The 18,624-nt window shown below is 35.5% G+C and overlaps 1 protein-coding gene across 4 annotated transcripts in view; it reads right to left on the bottom strand.

Annotated features, from left to right (window-relative positions):
- Positions 1-18,624, bottom strand: part of ARMC8 (armadillo repeat containing 8) — a 142,747-nt gene that overhangs the window by 97,579 nt on the left and 26,544 nt on the right. For all 4 annotated transcript variants that reach the window (XM_077130228.1, XM_077130226.1, XM_077130227.1 and 1 more), the window contains 3 exons: positions 7,453-7,524; positions 3,444-3,586; positions 3,243-3,340 (listed from right to left, as the gene is read on the bottom strand). In XM_077130228.1, the coding sequence (XP_076986343.1) occupies positions 3,243-3,340; positions 3,444-3,586; positions 7,453-7,524 (313 nt within the window). The remainder of the gene's footprint in view (positions 1-3,242; positions 3,341-3,443; positions 3,587-7,452; positions 7,525-18,624) is intronic.

Raw genomic sequence — 18,624 nt, 5'->3', positions numbered from 1 at the left:
CTTCAATAAGACTCTTGACAGTAACCCGTTCTGAAACTGAAATGTGAGGTAAATAATAAACTTTATAATAATAAATAGCTTCTAAGAAGGAATTATTTTATAAAAATAAAGCCTGACAGTTTTGATCTCTGAGATGTTATGGTAAATTTCACTAAGCACTAATAATTTCTCATAATGACTATAGTTAACTATTTTCAATCTGAATAAGACAATTTAGATCATTAGCAACTTCTCATAGTCCACTCTGCCTACTGATGACACTTAGCAACATACGTGATGTTACAGGAAAAGAGAAAAAGTCAATTCATTCTGCTGCAGAGTTCTCTAGGAATTTTTTATTTAGAAAACAAAAGGAAGTAATAGTTGATAGGGGAATTTGGCCTGAAACACGGGTGAAATAGGATACTTAAGTCACATCTCCTAGTTCATATGACAACCATGCTCTCACAAATTCTAGAGATGTACTTCTCAAATATGAACATGCATGCAAATTCCCAGGGGATTTCAATATACATTTTCTGATGTAGGAGACCGAGGTAGGACCTAACATTCTGTATTCTAACTAGCTTCCATTTGAAACTGGTCCTGCTGGTCTACAGTCTATAGACTGCACTTTGAGGAACCTCACCACAAACGATAAAGGAGAAGGAAGGAAAATCACTTGAACATCACTGTTGGGACGAACAATATTTATAGTTTCCTTTATAAAGAAGAGACTACTCAAGGTATGTAAAAACTAAATAAAGGCTAAAAAACTCAAGGTTTTTATATTCTCAAGGTATATAAAAACTAAGAAAAGGCTGTTGATCCCCTTGCTTGTTAGTATGACCCTCTTAGTTATCACAAGCAGTTTAAAAACAGAATAAAAAACTTCGAGAATCTCAAATAAAGTGAGATACAAAAAAAAGAAGAGAGAAGATGAAACTATCAGCACATGTCTATTCTGCAGAGAATAAGAGTGGGGAGAGGAAATTATGATTCCATTGGCAGAAGACAGGGAAGCAGATACCGGCTAAGACAAAACAGTCAAATCAAGAGGTAGATTTAAAAACTTCTAATTAAGTTCCTAGAGCTACTTCCACCTTCTTCCTTTCTTTCATTGCTCTCCCATCCCTTCGTTTTCCTCAGTTACAACAGTCTCCATCCCATTTCTTCATACCTGCCCTCTTTCTGCCATTTGATTTGTATTGGATACCTGCAGTTTACAGGTGATTAAACAAGGCAAAGAACAATTACATAATTTGCCCAAAGTCACTTGTTTGGTAAAGAGGATTTCAAACTAGAAATCCTTCTTTCCTCTGACTGGACCGATCTATTTCTACTTCAGTGCATGAGTTGCTATAATAAATAGTTAGCCTCTACACAATCCAGCTCACAGAGGAAGTTAATTACACTGAAACACTGCTTTCTGATAGGTATCTCCCTACCATACCACACCTTTCATGGATTCGCCACTGTCTCTGAGGTATAAATTGAGATATTTTGTAATTTAGGCACTTCCACTGTGGAATTCACTTAACCTCCCTGGATCTTAATTCTTCTTGTGTACTAAAAATGCTAAGGAGGTGTAGGCCAGAGTTTTCCTAATTGTGCATTGTGATCCATTAGTGGATATGAAATCAGTGTAGAGATAAGAGGAAGGAATTATAGCAACTGGTTGGAATTCTTCCCATATTAAAAGCTTGAGAGCTCAGGAATAAGAGAAGCTCTTAGGGTACAAAAAAGAAGGCAGGTGATCTGGTTTAATCTCCCTGAAAATATGATTACCAGACCTCTGGAAAAATAGACTGATGACATCTACTAGGAAAACAGTCTGTCTCTATAGAATGCTATAAGCAGGATGTCTCTGGTTTAGAACTGCTTACAGTAATTCTGCTTTACTGCTTCTAGTAAGTAAATTAGTACACCTGGGAACTTAGTAGAAATGCAAATTCACTGGCCCCACCCCACTGAATCAGAAACTTTGGAGGAAGGGTCTAGTTTGTTTTAATAAATCCTCTAGGTAATTCTGATGCATGGTCAAGTTTAGAACTACTGCAGTAACCAATCTCTGGATTTATGAGGCATGGCTCCCTAAAGAATTTTGCATAAACTATATAAGTCTCTGAGGTATAAAATTGAGATGTTTCATAATATAGATACTGCTCACTATATAAGATGACCCATAAACCTCACTTACAGACCATCTCATACATCATTCTGGGCCAGAAAAACCTGCATCTGATATGAGAAGGAAGGAAGGACAAAACAGCCATATGAAATTTCCCCCTCCTGCCTGCTTTGCCTATGCCTCTTCACTGCTTATATATTGAAATTTTAGTAAAGCTTGATTCTAGATTGAGATCTCTGATTCATGCGTGTCCTATCTGACAATCTGATATTCTGTGTTAGCTCAGAGAATCATAAACAGCATGTTCTCAAAATGAAAAAGAAGAAAAGAGAAACCGGAATATATTTCATTTATGGAAGGGTTTTGTGAAACTTCATTATTCACACACATACACATACTTTATATAAATTTATACATATGTATAGTATGGCAATGTAAAATACACTTCTCACAGTGAATTGAGGATAAAAGTGTTTGAAATACACTGCCCTGAATAATTTTCATTAAGAAAATTTCATGTAATCAACAGGTAAAAGGATCCCCTCAAAAACTTTGAAGCTTTTGAAAACCACTGATTGACTCTGAAGAACTTAAGATGCTCTCACAGGTATCCTTTGATTCTAGCCTGGCAAACTGGTTCTGGTTCACCTGTCCAGTTGAAACTAACACTGATGTCCTCTCCCCCTTAGACTAAATATTCTGCCCACTTCCATATATTCTGTCTCAAACAGATACTTCTAGAATGGCCTCCTGCTTCTCCACTTTTCTAAATCTTACCATTATTCAAGAACCAAGTCAAATTCTAGCTGCCCTATAAAGTTTACTCTGTTGAACTTTAACCTAAAGTGAGTTAAACTCCCCTTCATTTATTTAGCATTAAATATACTGGCTAAATTTGTATAGGTGCATAGATAAAAATGGGTCTTTTTTTTTTTTAGGAGTTCATAAATTCCTCAAGGTCTGAGACTTTATCTTTCACTTCTTTACATAGCCTAGAGTATTTGATACTTAAAAATAAACAAGAATTCAAATATATTAAAGTCTCACAAAGTAACAGTTATGCTGACTTCTGAGATCCTTCAGTATGCTACTACTGAATGTAACTGATGATTCAAGAACATCTAAAACTCACTGTATACAGTAGCTCCTCTGGAGTGACAGGACTGGTGAAGATGGTACGCAGGCATCGGAGGCAAGCCTCAATGAACTTCAGGTCTGGGGACAGCAGTCCTATTAACAGAAAATAGACTGGTAACTCATCCTTTCAACCACTCTATAAAACACTGCAAGCTGATTCTAATCTTTATTTGTGCAAAACGGCTTCCCTACATACCTTGCAGTAAGGCAGGGATAATATGGCAGTCCAGGAGAGACTTGACATTGTTTTCAGTACCCATAGCAAGACTTCCCAATACCACTGCACATTCAGTTTTCAGCTCTGTGCTTGAGGTTTCTTGCTGAAGCAAGTATAACAATCTAAAAAGAAGAAATCTAATAAACTAAAGTGACTGAAAAATGTAAACAAAATAAATTAGCTAAAAGTAATACAACAGGAAAAGCCTATCAGTATATCTCAAATACTAAAATACAGCTGACTAAAAAAACCAACAAACAACAATCAAAAAACCCCAACAGATATTCCTTTCCGGAAGTGGTTCAGTGGTAGAATGCTCGCCTTCATGTGGGAGACCCAGGTTCGATTCCCAGACCATGTACCACCAACACCACCCCCCCCCCCAAAATAAATAAATACAGTTGACTAAGCTTATTCGAATACCTCTAGGAAATGGCTATATTAGCTGCTATTCAACAAAGGAACATTTGGAAAAAAAATCTTTAGAAGAGATTGCCTTCAATTTTAAAAGAACTATCAAATAATCTCAGAGTTCACCAAAGTCATAAATCTGACAGTTTGTCCACTACTGGTCTCTATAGAAACAGCAGCCACCCATGTTATCTGCCACTTCCTGGTGGGTCTCTTCAGAATATGAAGAATCTCAATGCTAAGTGCTGCTGGGTTAAATTCAGACTAGAAGTAGACTCTGCATATCCAGAGCAGTAGTTCAGTGATTAGAGAGGTTAAGCCTAAAGGGAATATTCAAAGCCCTTGTACAATTCCTAAACAAAGGGAAGCTCTGCTCTTTCCCCAATTCTTCCATTTGAGTCTCCCATGAGGAAATCCTCCCATTTCCATTCTAGCCCAGCTCACAAAGCAACCATTCCTCAAACCCTAACCCTCTGCCACTTACAACCATCTCTCTTACATTCTAGGTAGAACCCTCATGCTCCCTAAAATACTATTTATATAAACTGAACACCAAACCCCTCAGAAGGCTGCTGAGAGTTTTATGGTTATTAAAGTATATATTTGAGGTTGGTTATATTAAAAATATTAAAACCATAATAAGGTATCAAAAGATAGAAAATAATAGAGAAAAAGAAAAAGATAAAATTTGAAAAATCATCTTTGAAAAACTCTATAGCAATTGCACACAAAACTTAGTTCTATGATGCAAAGGCAAAGAAATAATTACATAACAGTCACTGCCTACCAAAAGGAAGTTTATGAGGTCACTAGAAGAAACCAACTACATATATTAACTTAAAAATCAGCAAATTCTAAAAATCAGAAATTAAGAATAAAAAATAAGGGCCTACTGATTTTCTTTTTAATTAAAAAAAAGGTGGAGGAATCCTAGGAAATTATTATCCAATCCCATAAAAACTGCCAGGTCCATGTTCTGGCTATCTCTGTATCTTTAGACCAGCTGAGGACCTGGAATATAGCAAGTTCAAGCATGGAATAAATAATTTCAGATACGGGGAAAAGTTCCCAAAGGGTATGTGATGATTAGGTTCTGTTGTCAACTTGGCCAAATGATGATGCCCATTTGTCTAGTCAGATAGCATGAATGATATTTTCACGGCTAGTTGATAAACCAGAAGGTGGGTGTTTTAAATCAGTCAGTTGATTGCATCTGTGGCTGATTACATCTATGATCGACCAACAAAATAATCAAATCAGTCGAAGACTAAAGGAAAGAAACTTTTTCACTGTTTCTTCAGCCAATGAGTCTCTCCATCCAGGCTTCATCAAGGCTGCCAGCTTCACAGCCTGCCCTATGGACCTGGGACTCTTCCATTCCCACGGATGCATGAGATACCTTTATAAATCTCATAATTACAAATACTTCCTGTTGGTTCTATTTCTCTAGAGAACCCTGACTAATACAGGGCATCTGATGTCTTGAACTCATTTCCCACTTTTCAAGAGCCCTTAAGTTACATTTTGGGATCCAGGAGGTCAGAAATAGCAGACTGCATCCCAGGTTCTAGAAGTGGAGAGCATGGCCTAGCTATGCCATCAGAGTACTTGATGTCCTCTGCCACAGTGACCAGTTCAGGATGGACATGTGCCCTATGCCAGCCCAAAGAGAGTAAATACCAGGACTACTGTTGCTGGGAATGCTAGAACCAAGTCATGCTCTCTTCACTGGACAGTGCGATATATACATATATGTGAGTTTGGGAACTGTTAAAATTTGATAAAGCTCAAGCACAGAAGAGAGTAGGATCAAGAGAAATGCGAAGAAATGGAATTGGAGCCCTGTGCTGGTGTGACAGTATTACGCACCCTAGAAAAGCCATGTTTTAATCTTGATTCAATACTCTAAACTGGAAACTCTTGATCAGATTATCTCCAAAGAGGTGTGACATGCCCAATTATAGATGTTAACTTATGATTAGATGGGGCTGTGACTCCATCCATTCCAGGTGGGTCTTGATTAGTTTACTGGAATTCTTTAAAAGAGAACACTTAGGAGAGAGTCAGAAACGACAGAAAACACAGAAGTCTCAGAGCCGACAGAGAGAGCAGTTGTAGACGCTTGTGGAACAGTTGTTTCAGAGAACAGAGACATGGATGTTTGAAGATGCTTGGAGCCCAGCAGACTTCACCATGAGTTAAGCAAGCCAGAACCTGGAGAGAGCCAAGGAAAGCCAAGAGATGAAAGCCAGCCCTGGAGAAGTAAAGTGAAAGACACCCTGTCAGGAACAAAGGCTGAAGGCATCAGAGCCCAGAAGCAAGAGACCAGCAAATGCCAGCCACATGACGCCCCAGCTGACAGAGGTCTTTCTGACCCATCGGCCTTTCTTGAGTTAAGGTAACCTCTTGTTGATGCCTTAATTTGGACACTTTCACTTCCTTAGAATTGTAAACTTGTAACTTATTAAAGTCCTCTTTTAAAAAGCCATTCCAGTTCTGGTATTCTGCATTCTGAGAGCTAGCAAACTACCACAAGCCCTGATGATCCCATGAATTTTCTGGTCAAATCCATACCCACAACCTGCCCTATTTCTAGGCTTATCACTTACATGAATCAAAAAAGTCCCCTTATTGTTTAATTCCATTTAAATAAGTTTTCTGTTACTTGCAACTGAAAGTATCTTAATTGATAAAAAGGGGAATGTGGGACATGGTTTCAAAAGATAGGAGGAACATAATTTGACAGATGGGAAGAAAAAAACTGCAAGGGCTCTAAGGATATGGAGCAGAAAGTATTAGGCTGGTGTGCATTGCTTATCTATCTAACACACCCTCTTACTGCAGAGGCAATGATATTGCTGAATTTCTTAAATGTAAGAATATACTCATTTCATATTCTATTCTCTGGTTCTTTAATTTTTTTTTTTTTTAGAGATACTTCATAGGCTTTGAAGCATTACTTTAAAAAATTAAGAGACTTTTTAGGGTTCTGAGGTTCTACAAAAGTTTTATGCATTAAGTTTACTTTCCAGAAACCTATAACCTCCAGATAGTTCCAAGGCCAGATAAGCCCTGAAACCAAGAGAAGCCAGCCTCTGCAAGACTATCAACTAATTCCATCCCCCATCCTATATTGTAAACACCCTTTTTCAATATGAAAAAGTTAGAATGGGCATTGCCCAAATAGCCCTAAAGATTGGGAGAAGAAGTAGTTATAACAGAGAAGTTAGGATTTAACAAATGAATATGACTACTTAATCATGATATAGATATTTCTTTTTAGTCTCCAGTGTGTTGGAGCAACTAGAAGGAAAAACCTGAAATTGTGGAACTGTAATCCATACCAAACTTTGAACTCTGTCCTATAACTTACTTGTTAAAATGTACTTTGAAATTTATTGTTTTGTATATATTTCACAATAAAAAAAGTTAAAAAAAAAAAAAGACAGAAGACAAAAAAGAATTGAGACTTTTTTAAAACTAGAAGACAAACAAAAAATGAGTTTTATGGTTGAGAGTGAGAAATATATTAAAAACACAGTACGAATGGCAGAAAAAGGGGTAAGAGCAAACATACCTTGGAACAGCTCCTAAAACAATGAGGTTGGCTTTCTGCTTGTTGTTTCCAATTACAGCATTTTTCATGTCTCTGAATTTAGGGAAAGAAAAAAGGGTAAAGTATGTTGAGACATCACAGAAAAACCAAAGATCAATTCCACTTAATTCTACAACATCTTGGACTGGCAAACACAGAAGTTGGTGACAAAGTCAAAACACTGACTGTTTTTCACCTGGAATGACAAAAATAAGGAAAAGAGATAGATGGTGAGTGAATATGGGAGCTAGACAGCAGGGGAGTGAGTAGCAGAGTGGGGGAGGGTGAGAGATACCCTGAGCGCTGGCGAGAAACTTCCAATACAATGATAGCTGAGTTTTTCTAAGGCACCAGTCCTTTGAATATAAAAAAATACAGACCACCTACTCACTACCAGCTCTGGGAGTGGAGGGCATAAGCACCAACTCACAGAATATATTTGATATTTTTTCAGGGACCATAGCTTTGTTCATTCACTTTTCTTCTGACTTCCTTGAAGTATTTTATATGATTCCATTTTATCTTCCTTATTGTCTAATTACCTGTACCTCTTTGGCTTTTTTGGTTTTTAGTGGTTGCTTTAGAATTTCAAATATGCATCTTCTAACTTATCACAGTCAATCATCAAGTAATATTATTTCATTCCACATGTACCGTTAAGAGTCTTGCAAGAGTATACTTCCACTTTCCTATTCGATCTTTGTGCTGCTATAATATACTTTATTTTTACACAAGTTAGTAACAACATAATGCATGATGATTATTTTTGCTTAAGCATGAGATTTGCTTAAGAAGTAGATCTTAACAGGAGATTTAAAAAATCAGAAAAATCTTTTATATTTCTCACATATTTGCCAGTATTTTTATTCTGAATACACACAGATCTTTACCTCACCAGGAGCAAAACCCTATTCCACACTAAGATTACCCCTATCAATGACCGATCAGCTCACAAATGTGTATTGACCCCAAAAAGGACAGTGGAGAACAATAATAGCTAAAAAAAAAAAAAAAAACCACCCAAACTCAGCCAGTACTACTAATAAAACATTTTAAAAAGACCTTCATTGGCCAGGAATGCTGTCTGAATAACACCAGAGCACTCTAAAATTCTATATGGTAGCGGTTCTCGATGGCAAGGGGGCAGTACTATATATAGGACGTTTCAGAAGTTTATTGAGAGTATGGCAATTTCTAGCAATGGTTTAACAAATGAAAAGAAAGCATTTTTTTGGTACAGTTTTACAGAAAACTGAAAATTTCATCTGAAAAATTTCAGTTTTGTACCTGTCTTGAAAATTATAAAGAATATGATTTTTATCAAAAGATATTCATTTTGGAAAGTCAAATGAACAACACAGTGGCACTCATGGTATTTGTGCCATTGATACCACACACCAACATTAGTCACATTTGCAGCTTTTGTATTCACACTACTTCAGTATTCTAGTACAGTCATGCCCAAGTATTTACTTGAAATATTATAAATTATGTTCTATTTATTTCTTTATATATTATAGGCAGGGAAAGTATTATATTTTATATTGTGTTCATAAGTAGGTTATATTATTATGAATTTAACTTCAGGATAATATGAAGGATGTTTCAAATATTTTATAATATGGGGATGTTATGGAACCTTGAGTAGGACATGAGATTTTGTTGGTTTGTCCACAGTGATGCCCTAACAAATCCCAGAGTGATTTGAACAGTGAATAAAAAAGTATTTGTAAAGTCCCCTTTGGGGAATGGTGAGAACGAGGAGAAATTCAACTTCCCCAAGTTGAATTCTTGATATTCTCACAAGCAGTGTGGACAATCAAAGCTGTAGGCTGAGCCCCCAGTCTTGGGGGTTGTTCATATGAAACTTAACGCCACAGAGGATAGGCTAAGCGTATTTAAAATTAGGCCTAAGAGTCACCCCCAAGAGAACCTCTTTTGTTGCTCAGATATGACCTCTCTCTCCAGCCAACACAACAAGCAAACTCACTACCCTCCCCGTCTATGTGGGACATGACTCCCAGGGGTGTGGATCTTCCTGGCAATGTGGGACAGAAATCCTAGAATGAGCTGAGACTCAGCATCAAGGGACTGAGAAAAACCCTGGAATGAGCCGAGAGTCAGCAACAAGGGATTGAGAAAACCTTCTCGACCAAAAGAGGGAAGAGTGAAATGAGACAAAGTGTCAATGAGAGATTCCAAACAGAGTTGAGACGTTATTCTGGAGGTTATTCTTATGCAGTAAGTAGTAATCACCTTGTTATTCAAGATGTAATGGAGAGGCTGGAGGGAACTGCCTGAAAATGTACAGCTGTGTTCCATAGCTATGTTTCTTTTTTTTTTTTTCTTTTCTTTTTTTACATGGGCAGGCACCGGGAATCGAACCTGGGTCCTCGGGCATGTCAGGCAAGCATTCTTGCCTACGGAGCCACCGTAGCCCGCCCCATAGCTATGTTTCTTGAAGATGATTGTATAATGATACAGCTTTCACAATGTGACTGTGTGATTGTGAAAACCTTGTGTCTGATACTCCTTTTATCTACCTTGTCAACAGACATGTAGAACATATGGAATAAAAATAAATAATAGGTGGAACAAATGTTAAAATAAATTCAGTTTGAAATGCTAGTGATCAATGAAAGGGAGGGGTAAGGGGTATGGTAAGTATAAATTTTTTTCTGTTTTTGTTTTATTTCTTTTTCTGAATAGATGCAAATGTTCCAAGAAATGACATGATGATGAATATGCAACTATGTGATGATATTGTGAATTACTGATTACATATGTAGAACAGAATGATCAAAATAGGAATGTTTGCATGTGCTTGGTGTTTTTTGGTATTTAAAAAAATAAAATTAAAAAATTAAAAAAATATATGGGGATGTTAGGACTGATAGCATTAAGAGCATTGCCTCAAAGTTTTTACCTCATCCGTACATTTCATATCCTAAAATAAGCTCCCAAGATACTCATCCTGTTATCTCCATGTACTTCTTTCTTTAGGGGGCAGAGCTCTATAACACATAGGGAGGTTTTTGCCAATCCTGAAAGTTACAATCCTGAAAAAGTTCTACAGTCAGCAAAAACATGACCTTGTAGAAATTAAGGAGTTGAGGAAAACAAAAATAAAAGTCATTTTTAAAAATCGGCAAACAAGTATTGAGGTTGGCATATATTTCCAATGCCAATCTGATTCACTGGCATTAAAAACTCTGGTAATGCATTAAAAAATAAAAATAATAAATTAAAATTAAAAAAAATAAAAATAAAATAATTTAAAACTGGTAATTAAGCCTTCACCTCAATCATTTTCTTCAATGATTGCAAAAAAAAAAAAACCTCTACAACACTGCAGTGATCTACTGAAAGCAGATTCTCTCAAGTTTTAAATTAGCAAATACTATAACAGCCTGGTTGTCTTTTCTTTCATTATCTCAGTGCCTGATAGTAGTTTTTTTTTTTTCCTCCTGGGTTTGATCATCTTTCCGTCTGAATGATCCCTCAGATCTTCCTTATGGTTTATAGGGAATAGGTGGCAATATTCCTTTGTTTACGGGGATTAAACGAAAGCTTACTAAGGTTTTTACCAAATTCTGATACATGATCACAAAACTGTATGATATCAAAGCCTTGTTTAGCAAAGCACAGTTGGTGAGAGATTGCACATCCAGGCTCCTGCCTCTTATTTCTTCTTAGAGGCTTGGTTTCTAACATACAGTTTATAGTCCCGAATCTAACAGCTTGTCATTTACTTTCATCATCTTCCCTTCTCTTAGTATGCAATAATGCAATTATGCCTATACTAATGTGACACATTTATTAGTTCAGCAATTATCTATTGAGAGCTATTTTGTGCCAAGTGTGATGCTGGGGGCTCCCTCTATTGGAACTCCTAACAGTTACATCTTCCCAGATTTCTCCCTTTTTAAACTAAGTAGAAATGAGACGTCCTCATATTACCTTCTGAATCCATTCCAGACATCTGAAACTATGCCAAAGTAAATGTTTTTATAGACAAAACAAACAAACAAAAAAACCTGAAAAGCCAATTTTTCAGTTCTCTTAATAGTTTACATAAAGGACATGAATGGCAGTCGAAATAGCTATATAGTAAAATCTAATTAAAGAGAATGCAACTAAAAAATGGGCCAGCATCTAAAGGAAAAAAAAATTCTTGCTCTGGTTTTAAAAAGTAAAATATGCTTATGCTACAAAAGGTAAAAAAAAAAAAAAAAGTTAACACACAGCAAATAAATTCTATTCAGTTTTTACTATGAAGCAATGCTGGTAGATCATTTCTATGAAACAGTTAAAATCAAGAGAGAATAATTATCACATATATCTGTTTTAAGCAGATCTAAGTACACTATAAGATAAATTAAGGAATCAATTGCAGAGGCAGAAAAGTCTCAACATTCGGCTAGCAAATGAAGTTTCTTTCAGATCCTAGAATGGTTATTCTTTCTTTTTCTTGCTTCTTCCTCATACTTTCCCTGGCTAGTTTTACTTATCCTTCAGTTCTGAGTTCAGATGTCAACATAATTTCCTCTAGGAAGAATTCCCTGACACTTCCCAGGTCAGACTCAAGCATTCCTCCTCAGTGGCCCCCAATATAGCACATTCATCACTTTGATAGAACAGAAATTTCCCTAAGAGGCGAGAAAGCCATGTCTGATCTGGAAAATTCAGAAAAGTTACTATCAATGGAGCATTAAGAATTATTCTAAAAAAACTTACCATGTGGCAATCCCTATTTTTGTAATATGCAAACTCACAACTATCAACTAAATGAAACTACAAAAATAAGCAATATTTATATATTACCTTAAAGTTTATAAAGCATTTCATATTCACTATTTTATTTAATCTTCATCACAACCTTAATTAACATTAACCTTATTTTACAGATGAGGAAGCCAAGATTCAGGACAGAGCTGGTCTCAACCCATGTCTTTAATGCCAAGTGTTTTTCTACTGCCTCCAGCACAAGGTTACAACAAACTGACTAAAAAGACAAACAAATTTGGCAAATATATTTCCTTTCTTCTCCTGTGCTTCAATTTTACATTTTTTTAGAAAATAAAATTTTTCTAATTTTTAGTCAAAGATATCTTTTCCCAGTAAATCAAAGTAATATAATCTCATGTCTACTTATTCAACAATTAGTTTTTGGACTTGGCTATGTGCTAGGCTCTATGAAAGACACAAACGTATCACACGACGGAATCCTGATCTGAAGAATTCACAATCTACTTGGGGAGACAAAAATAATACAAACAATATAAGACAATGCACTAGTATAAAATGAGAGCTTATAGTGTTGAGAAAAGTAGATGCTACATAAGCTTAACAGGTTTTGGAGCAATAGGAGGTACTAAGATTAACCTTAAAAAATGACTAGAATTTGTATAAGTTGGATGGGGAAGGCAAAGAAAAAACCACTCATAGAACACCTATCGGAAATGAATATGGCAAGTTTCTGGGGCCAGTAAGAGGAACCTGGATGTAAAAGAAGGTTCACTTTTTTTAAAAAAAAATAGAAGGGTGGCATGAAACATAAAATTAGAAATGTGGTAAGAAGAAAAGACAAACTAAAAGGGGGATAATTGAGAAACAATCATTTTTTTAATCAGAAAAAAGACATGAGGAAACAGCAACTAAGGAAGATAAATTGACCATGGAATGGTTTGGAATGCAGATAACAGTAGAATCGAGAGAGGTAGCTAAATGACTGATGGTCCTCATTGTGGTCTCAAACCTCTGTGCTTATCACTCATAGCGTTCGCTAATCATAGTGGACTAATTTTTTTTTAGTTATGACTCCTTCATTAGGCTTCTGGATTCTCCAGAGCAATGATTTTAAATCATTCATCCTTATATACCGTCACACTAGCATAATGTCTGCACTTGGCAGGCACTCAATAAATGCTGAAGGAACTGATTAATGCATCCGGGTATTTGGTTGTGTGAGATGGTAAGCAAAACCAAGAGACAAAGTACAGTGTTTTACGTGCTTAGTAACACTCATGCATTACACTTCACATATTAAATATTAAAATAGTAGAAAAAAAAGAATTGGGATACAGATCTGCAGGAGAAACAAAGTTCTACTCAATCAAGAAGAGCATATTTAGTCCTAAATAGTCAAATTAGCATAAATTTTAACTGAAATTCTTATATCACCAAAGAGCAGAAAATTATCTTCAAAACCTTTAAATTATTGAAGTATGGAGCTCCAAGAGCCAACCCCAAGCTCCAAGATAAATTGTATCATTTTCATTTTGAGTCAGTTTTACTTCACTTACCTGAAGAAGCTCTTACTTGAAATACTGTACATTCATTTTAGTAGCCAAAAAGTACACACAATCCTGAAAACTGCAAACTGAGCATAAAACTTGACCTACTTATGAAAACTTAATGGTCATATGATATTCATTGGCAAACTAGGGAGAAAATGCATATTTCTGGGTAGCTAGAATAAAGCAACATGGTAAACAAACTGGTTTACAATGATTTACAAACACAATTACAAAATTATTTGGACTTTGAAAACTATAAACATACTCACTGCTCCACTACTATAATTTTAAATATTATTATCTTTTCAGAAAATGGAAAGATCCAAATATCCTAGTACAATAAACTTCCTGTTATCCAGTATGTTTAGAGAATGAGGTATTCATAGTTCAATTAAAGTTATCATTGTCATATATGAATTATCAATTTTAAAAGAATTAGATAATGATGATCTAGTATTCAAAGCTAATTTTAACAGAGCAGCTTTTTGATTCAGGAGGCACATGAGAAATTTGTAACACACTTCAGCTCAAGTCAACTCAGGCATTCACTGTGTATCTAGAAAATGTAAAACTTGAAAAGAACTAGGATTGGCAGCAATTTATTTCATTCTTATAATCAAATTACCCTATAGTAGACATTTCTGAAACATATGTAATTTCAGATATAATTCTGATCTATATAAAATCATGAAAAATTTACTGTAAATAATATTTAATCTTCATTTAATAAGATCTTATGGCTACTTAATGAAATAAATGAATATACAATTTTGAAAATTAAATACTAGCTCAGAAATTAGAAATTATTATTTTTGCAATATTATATGTGTAATATATGATTACAAATCACTTAACATCCTCCAAAAATGAAAAAGTGTGTAATTTAATAAGCTAAAATACTTTGTAGCACATTAATATTTTCTAAATATTTAATCTCAAGGAATATTTTTAAATGTGTGAGAACATTATGTAACAATATGGCAGTATACAGTTAAGTGATTTATACAATATGAAGAGATTTATACATACTTGTATATAAATATACAGGTATTCTTTTTTTAACTTTTTTTATTGTATAGTAAAAAGAGATATCAATTTAATGATGCAGCATTCGTATTCATTTGTTAAGTCCTATCTTCTACGTATAATTCCATCATCACCTTTGATCTTTTCATACCTCTCTTTGGGGTTGTTTAGGCTATGGCTATTCTAAATTTTAGATATTGGATGGGTCTGTCTACTAATATGGGGTAGGGAGATGGAACTATCTGTTGCTCTGGAAAGGCTGGGCTACGTTTCAGGACTTATTTGGACGAGGGCTTCTGGAAAGTTATTCTAGTGCCTGGAACCCTTGCAGAATCTTATATATTTCCATAGGTGTTCTTTATGATCGGCTGGAATGGTCCCGGCTGGGGATTGGCAGGTTATGATAGGTAGCAAGGTCTACTGAAGGTTATATAAGAGCAACTTCTAGAGTAGCCTCTCACCTCTATCTGAATTCTCTTTGCCACTGATACTTTATTAATTACACTTCTTTTCCCCCTTTTGGTCAAGATGGAATGGTTGATCTCACAGTGCAGGTCTGGATTCATCCCTGGGAGTCCTCTCCCATGTAGCCAGGAAGACTTCACCCCTGGAATCCATGTTCCATATAGTGGGGAGGGCAATGATTTCACTTGAAGAGGCAGGCTTAGAAAGAGTGAGGCCACATCTGAGCAATAAAAGAGGTCCTTCAGAAGTAATTCTTAGGCATGCCTATAGGTAGTCTAAGCTTCTCCACTACCATTATAAAGGTATTATTGATGTTCAAAGTTAACACTCACACCACCTACACTCCCCCACTACAACTCAAGCAGCTTATCTGTCTGCATGTAAAGACTATGTCAGTCTGATCAAATCATTCCTAGAGAATCCTGTCATTTTTAAAATCGTATTTTCTGAACTGAATTCTGTCTCAGAACACTTGGTTTTCAAGAATCAGAATCACTCCAATTCATTTTAAGGTCATCTCAGCATATGTTTTACCCATTAACACTTTTTAAAGTAACTAACAAAGTATTGGGGGGGGAGAATCATACTTCTGTTTTAAGATATTTCTTTTGAAGTATCCTAAAACTTGAACCTTTTATTTAAAAGTGCTCAAAAACTGAAGGTTTCATTTTATGGGAACTTGTACCTTTAGCTCACGCAAGAAAATGGAAACTACTGATATTTCGTTAAAATGAGAGGACATAATTTCCTAGAACCAGAAAATCAAGTACTCATTACCAAAATAAACTCCTATCATCAGTACCTTAAAATACCTCAGAAGATACTTTTTAGACATGGATATCTGGGGAGAACCATACAAAAGTACCCACAATTACCTAAGTTTACTAAAGAGGTCTAGTCCAGCTTTCTGATTCTATACATCTTTGAAACTGCAGAGCCAATCATGTTTGCTTATATCACCTTTTTTTCAACAAAACTAGGCCACAGAGGGATATCCGCTGATCTTTTCAATAAGAAACACTAAGGTAAAATCCAGACCAGGTGCTCTAATTTTAAAACATTCAAAAACCAGTGTTTAAGTAGCTTTGGCTCATGATATATAAAGAATTAATCTTCAATGAGATTTAACATGATTGAACCAATACCATAGTAGTTTTACACAAAAAAAATTCTGCACTGATTTTTTAAAGTCACATGCAAATCTCCACACTAGAGAAAGCTTAGAATCTACAATGCAGAACAGTTTATCTGATATACCTATTATCTATTGTGGTTGCAAAGGCTACAGTTTAGCATCTATTCAGTGACCTCCCTCCTCTCTGCCCATATCTTACTCCATATCTAATGTATCTTCTATTCACTTAAGGACTTGAAACTGCTCTTTTAGAAAAAAGTTAGGACTCTGATTCTCTACGCACACTGACAAAACAGAACCATTCAAGTTATGGTAAATACTGTTCTACTAACAAAAAAGTTACTTCTAGATAACTTCCCACTCTTCAACAACTGAAATTAAACAGTTCTGATGCTCAATACGATTTTTGAACAAGGAATTCTTACTAACTAGGTAAAATGGTCCTTTATGATGAAAAATGGCCCTTCATGATGACAACGAAGTTTCCCTAAATTTACAGGTAGGAGTGTGGTTCTAACTCAGATAAGCAAATTAGTAAAGACCATGATGAAAACGTACTCACCTTTAATTTCTTCAACTTTGTTTTTCCTGCTAATATAGTATGTGTTTTATGTTCACAATCTTCATTGAGAAAATCAGATGTAATATAGCCACACAGATAAGATGCTGATTGGCTTACAGCTAAACTAGCAGTCAATACTTTTGTTTCTCCAATTTGGATATTTCAGCTTCTGTTTTTCCCTTCCCTAAGATCATTAGGCTACTTTTGCTTATTTACACTTTGTGGCCACCTCTCTTCCATCCACCTATTTTTGGTCTAGTAATGGCTACTGTGTAACTCAATGGTGACTATGTAATGTGTTTAAAAAGGAAAGAATTGGTCAACTCTCTTTTCCTAAACATCATTCTGATTCCCTTTCTCCTCTAGCAATATTGTATTGTTCTAATATTAGGCAAGGTTATTTAAAAGTAAATAATATATTAAAAATACAGTTAAAAAAATACAATTCACTTCTCATTCTCTTGACCATGTCCAATTAAAGTTGCTACAAACTGATGACCATTTGGCTAAATGAATACCAAACTTGGTGTCTCCAAAGAACTATTCTTCTTTGCCCCTCAAAGCAAAAGGGCAACATAACCTCAACTGGCAAGGAAAATTACAAAGGTAGTGGCCTATCCTAAAGGATAAGAGTAGCTCCAATTTATTTAGAGACAAAGTAAAACAGCTATCAGTAGCCAGAATATAAACTATGCCACAGATACTCAAATCGAAACTGTGAAACTGTCCCTTTCTTTTGCCCTCTTCTTCTTCTTCTTCTGTTTATTGGTATTCGCACCCCACTACCCCAAAAGTATGGAATGCCATCAAACTGCCCCAAATTTGCACCTCTTTGCCCTTCAGCTCAACAAGTGACTTATATACACAAATAGATTCCTTCAGAAAGGAAGCAACTGGGTTAGAAGTGTAGTCTATGATACCTGTGCAGAACCACTGGGGTGAGGAAAAAATGCAGATTCCCACACCCTCCTCAGATCTAGTCAATCTGAAGCATTTTGAGAACCATTACTAGAAGTCCTAAATGTGTCTGCATTTTAAAAAAAGAATCTTATTAATTAGATAATTCTCCAAACTTTCAGAGAATGACAAACTTCAGAAAAGAATTAAGTCAGAAAGGATAAATATTTCTATCTGGGAGAAAATAAATTACTAAATCACACTACACATACCTCCAGGAGGCCAGCTCTGCTCTGAAACCAAGTGAAAAGATTACGAGTAAGCTGTTCCTATCAAACTATAAACAGATTTTGGTATTATAATAGGTAGCAATCACATTTACTGGAACCTAAATGTTATCTTTGCATTCTCCATCTTGTCCAAGTCAAGAATTCTAGCCCCTTTTCCTCTTCTTAAGTTTAAATTGCTTTATCAGTTCAATATCTTCTATTTGTTTTCCTTTCTCAGAAAAGAATCTTTTCCTGAAATTGTTTTAAATTAGGGCTAACTACAGCTAACCATTTAAGCACCAACTGGTGGGTATCCACAATATACAAAGCACTGAATTTTATATTTCAGATTTCTCATAAGAACTTGTAAAATGGGAAGTATGTTCTCCTCTTACAAATCACAATGTTGAAGCTTAGGAAAATTAAATTGCCAAGCACACTGCTAAAAAGGGACCCCTCTAGAAATGTCAGAACCAGGAATTAAACCTATCCTCATCCACC

The sequence above is a fragment of the Tamandua tetradactyla genome, chromosome 15, assembly GCF_023851605.1.
Source record: "Tamandua tetradactyla isolate mTamTet1 chromosome 15, mTamTet1.pri, whole genome shotgun sequence".
Lineage (NCBI taxonomy): Eukaryota > Metazoa > Chordata > Mammalia > Pilosa > Myrmecophagidae > Tamandua > Tamandua tetradactyla.
Note: the sequence above shows the minus strand (reverse complement) of the source record. Positions and strands in the feature narration are given on the sequence as shown.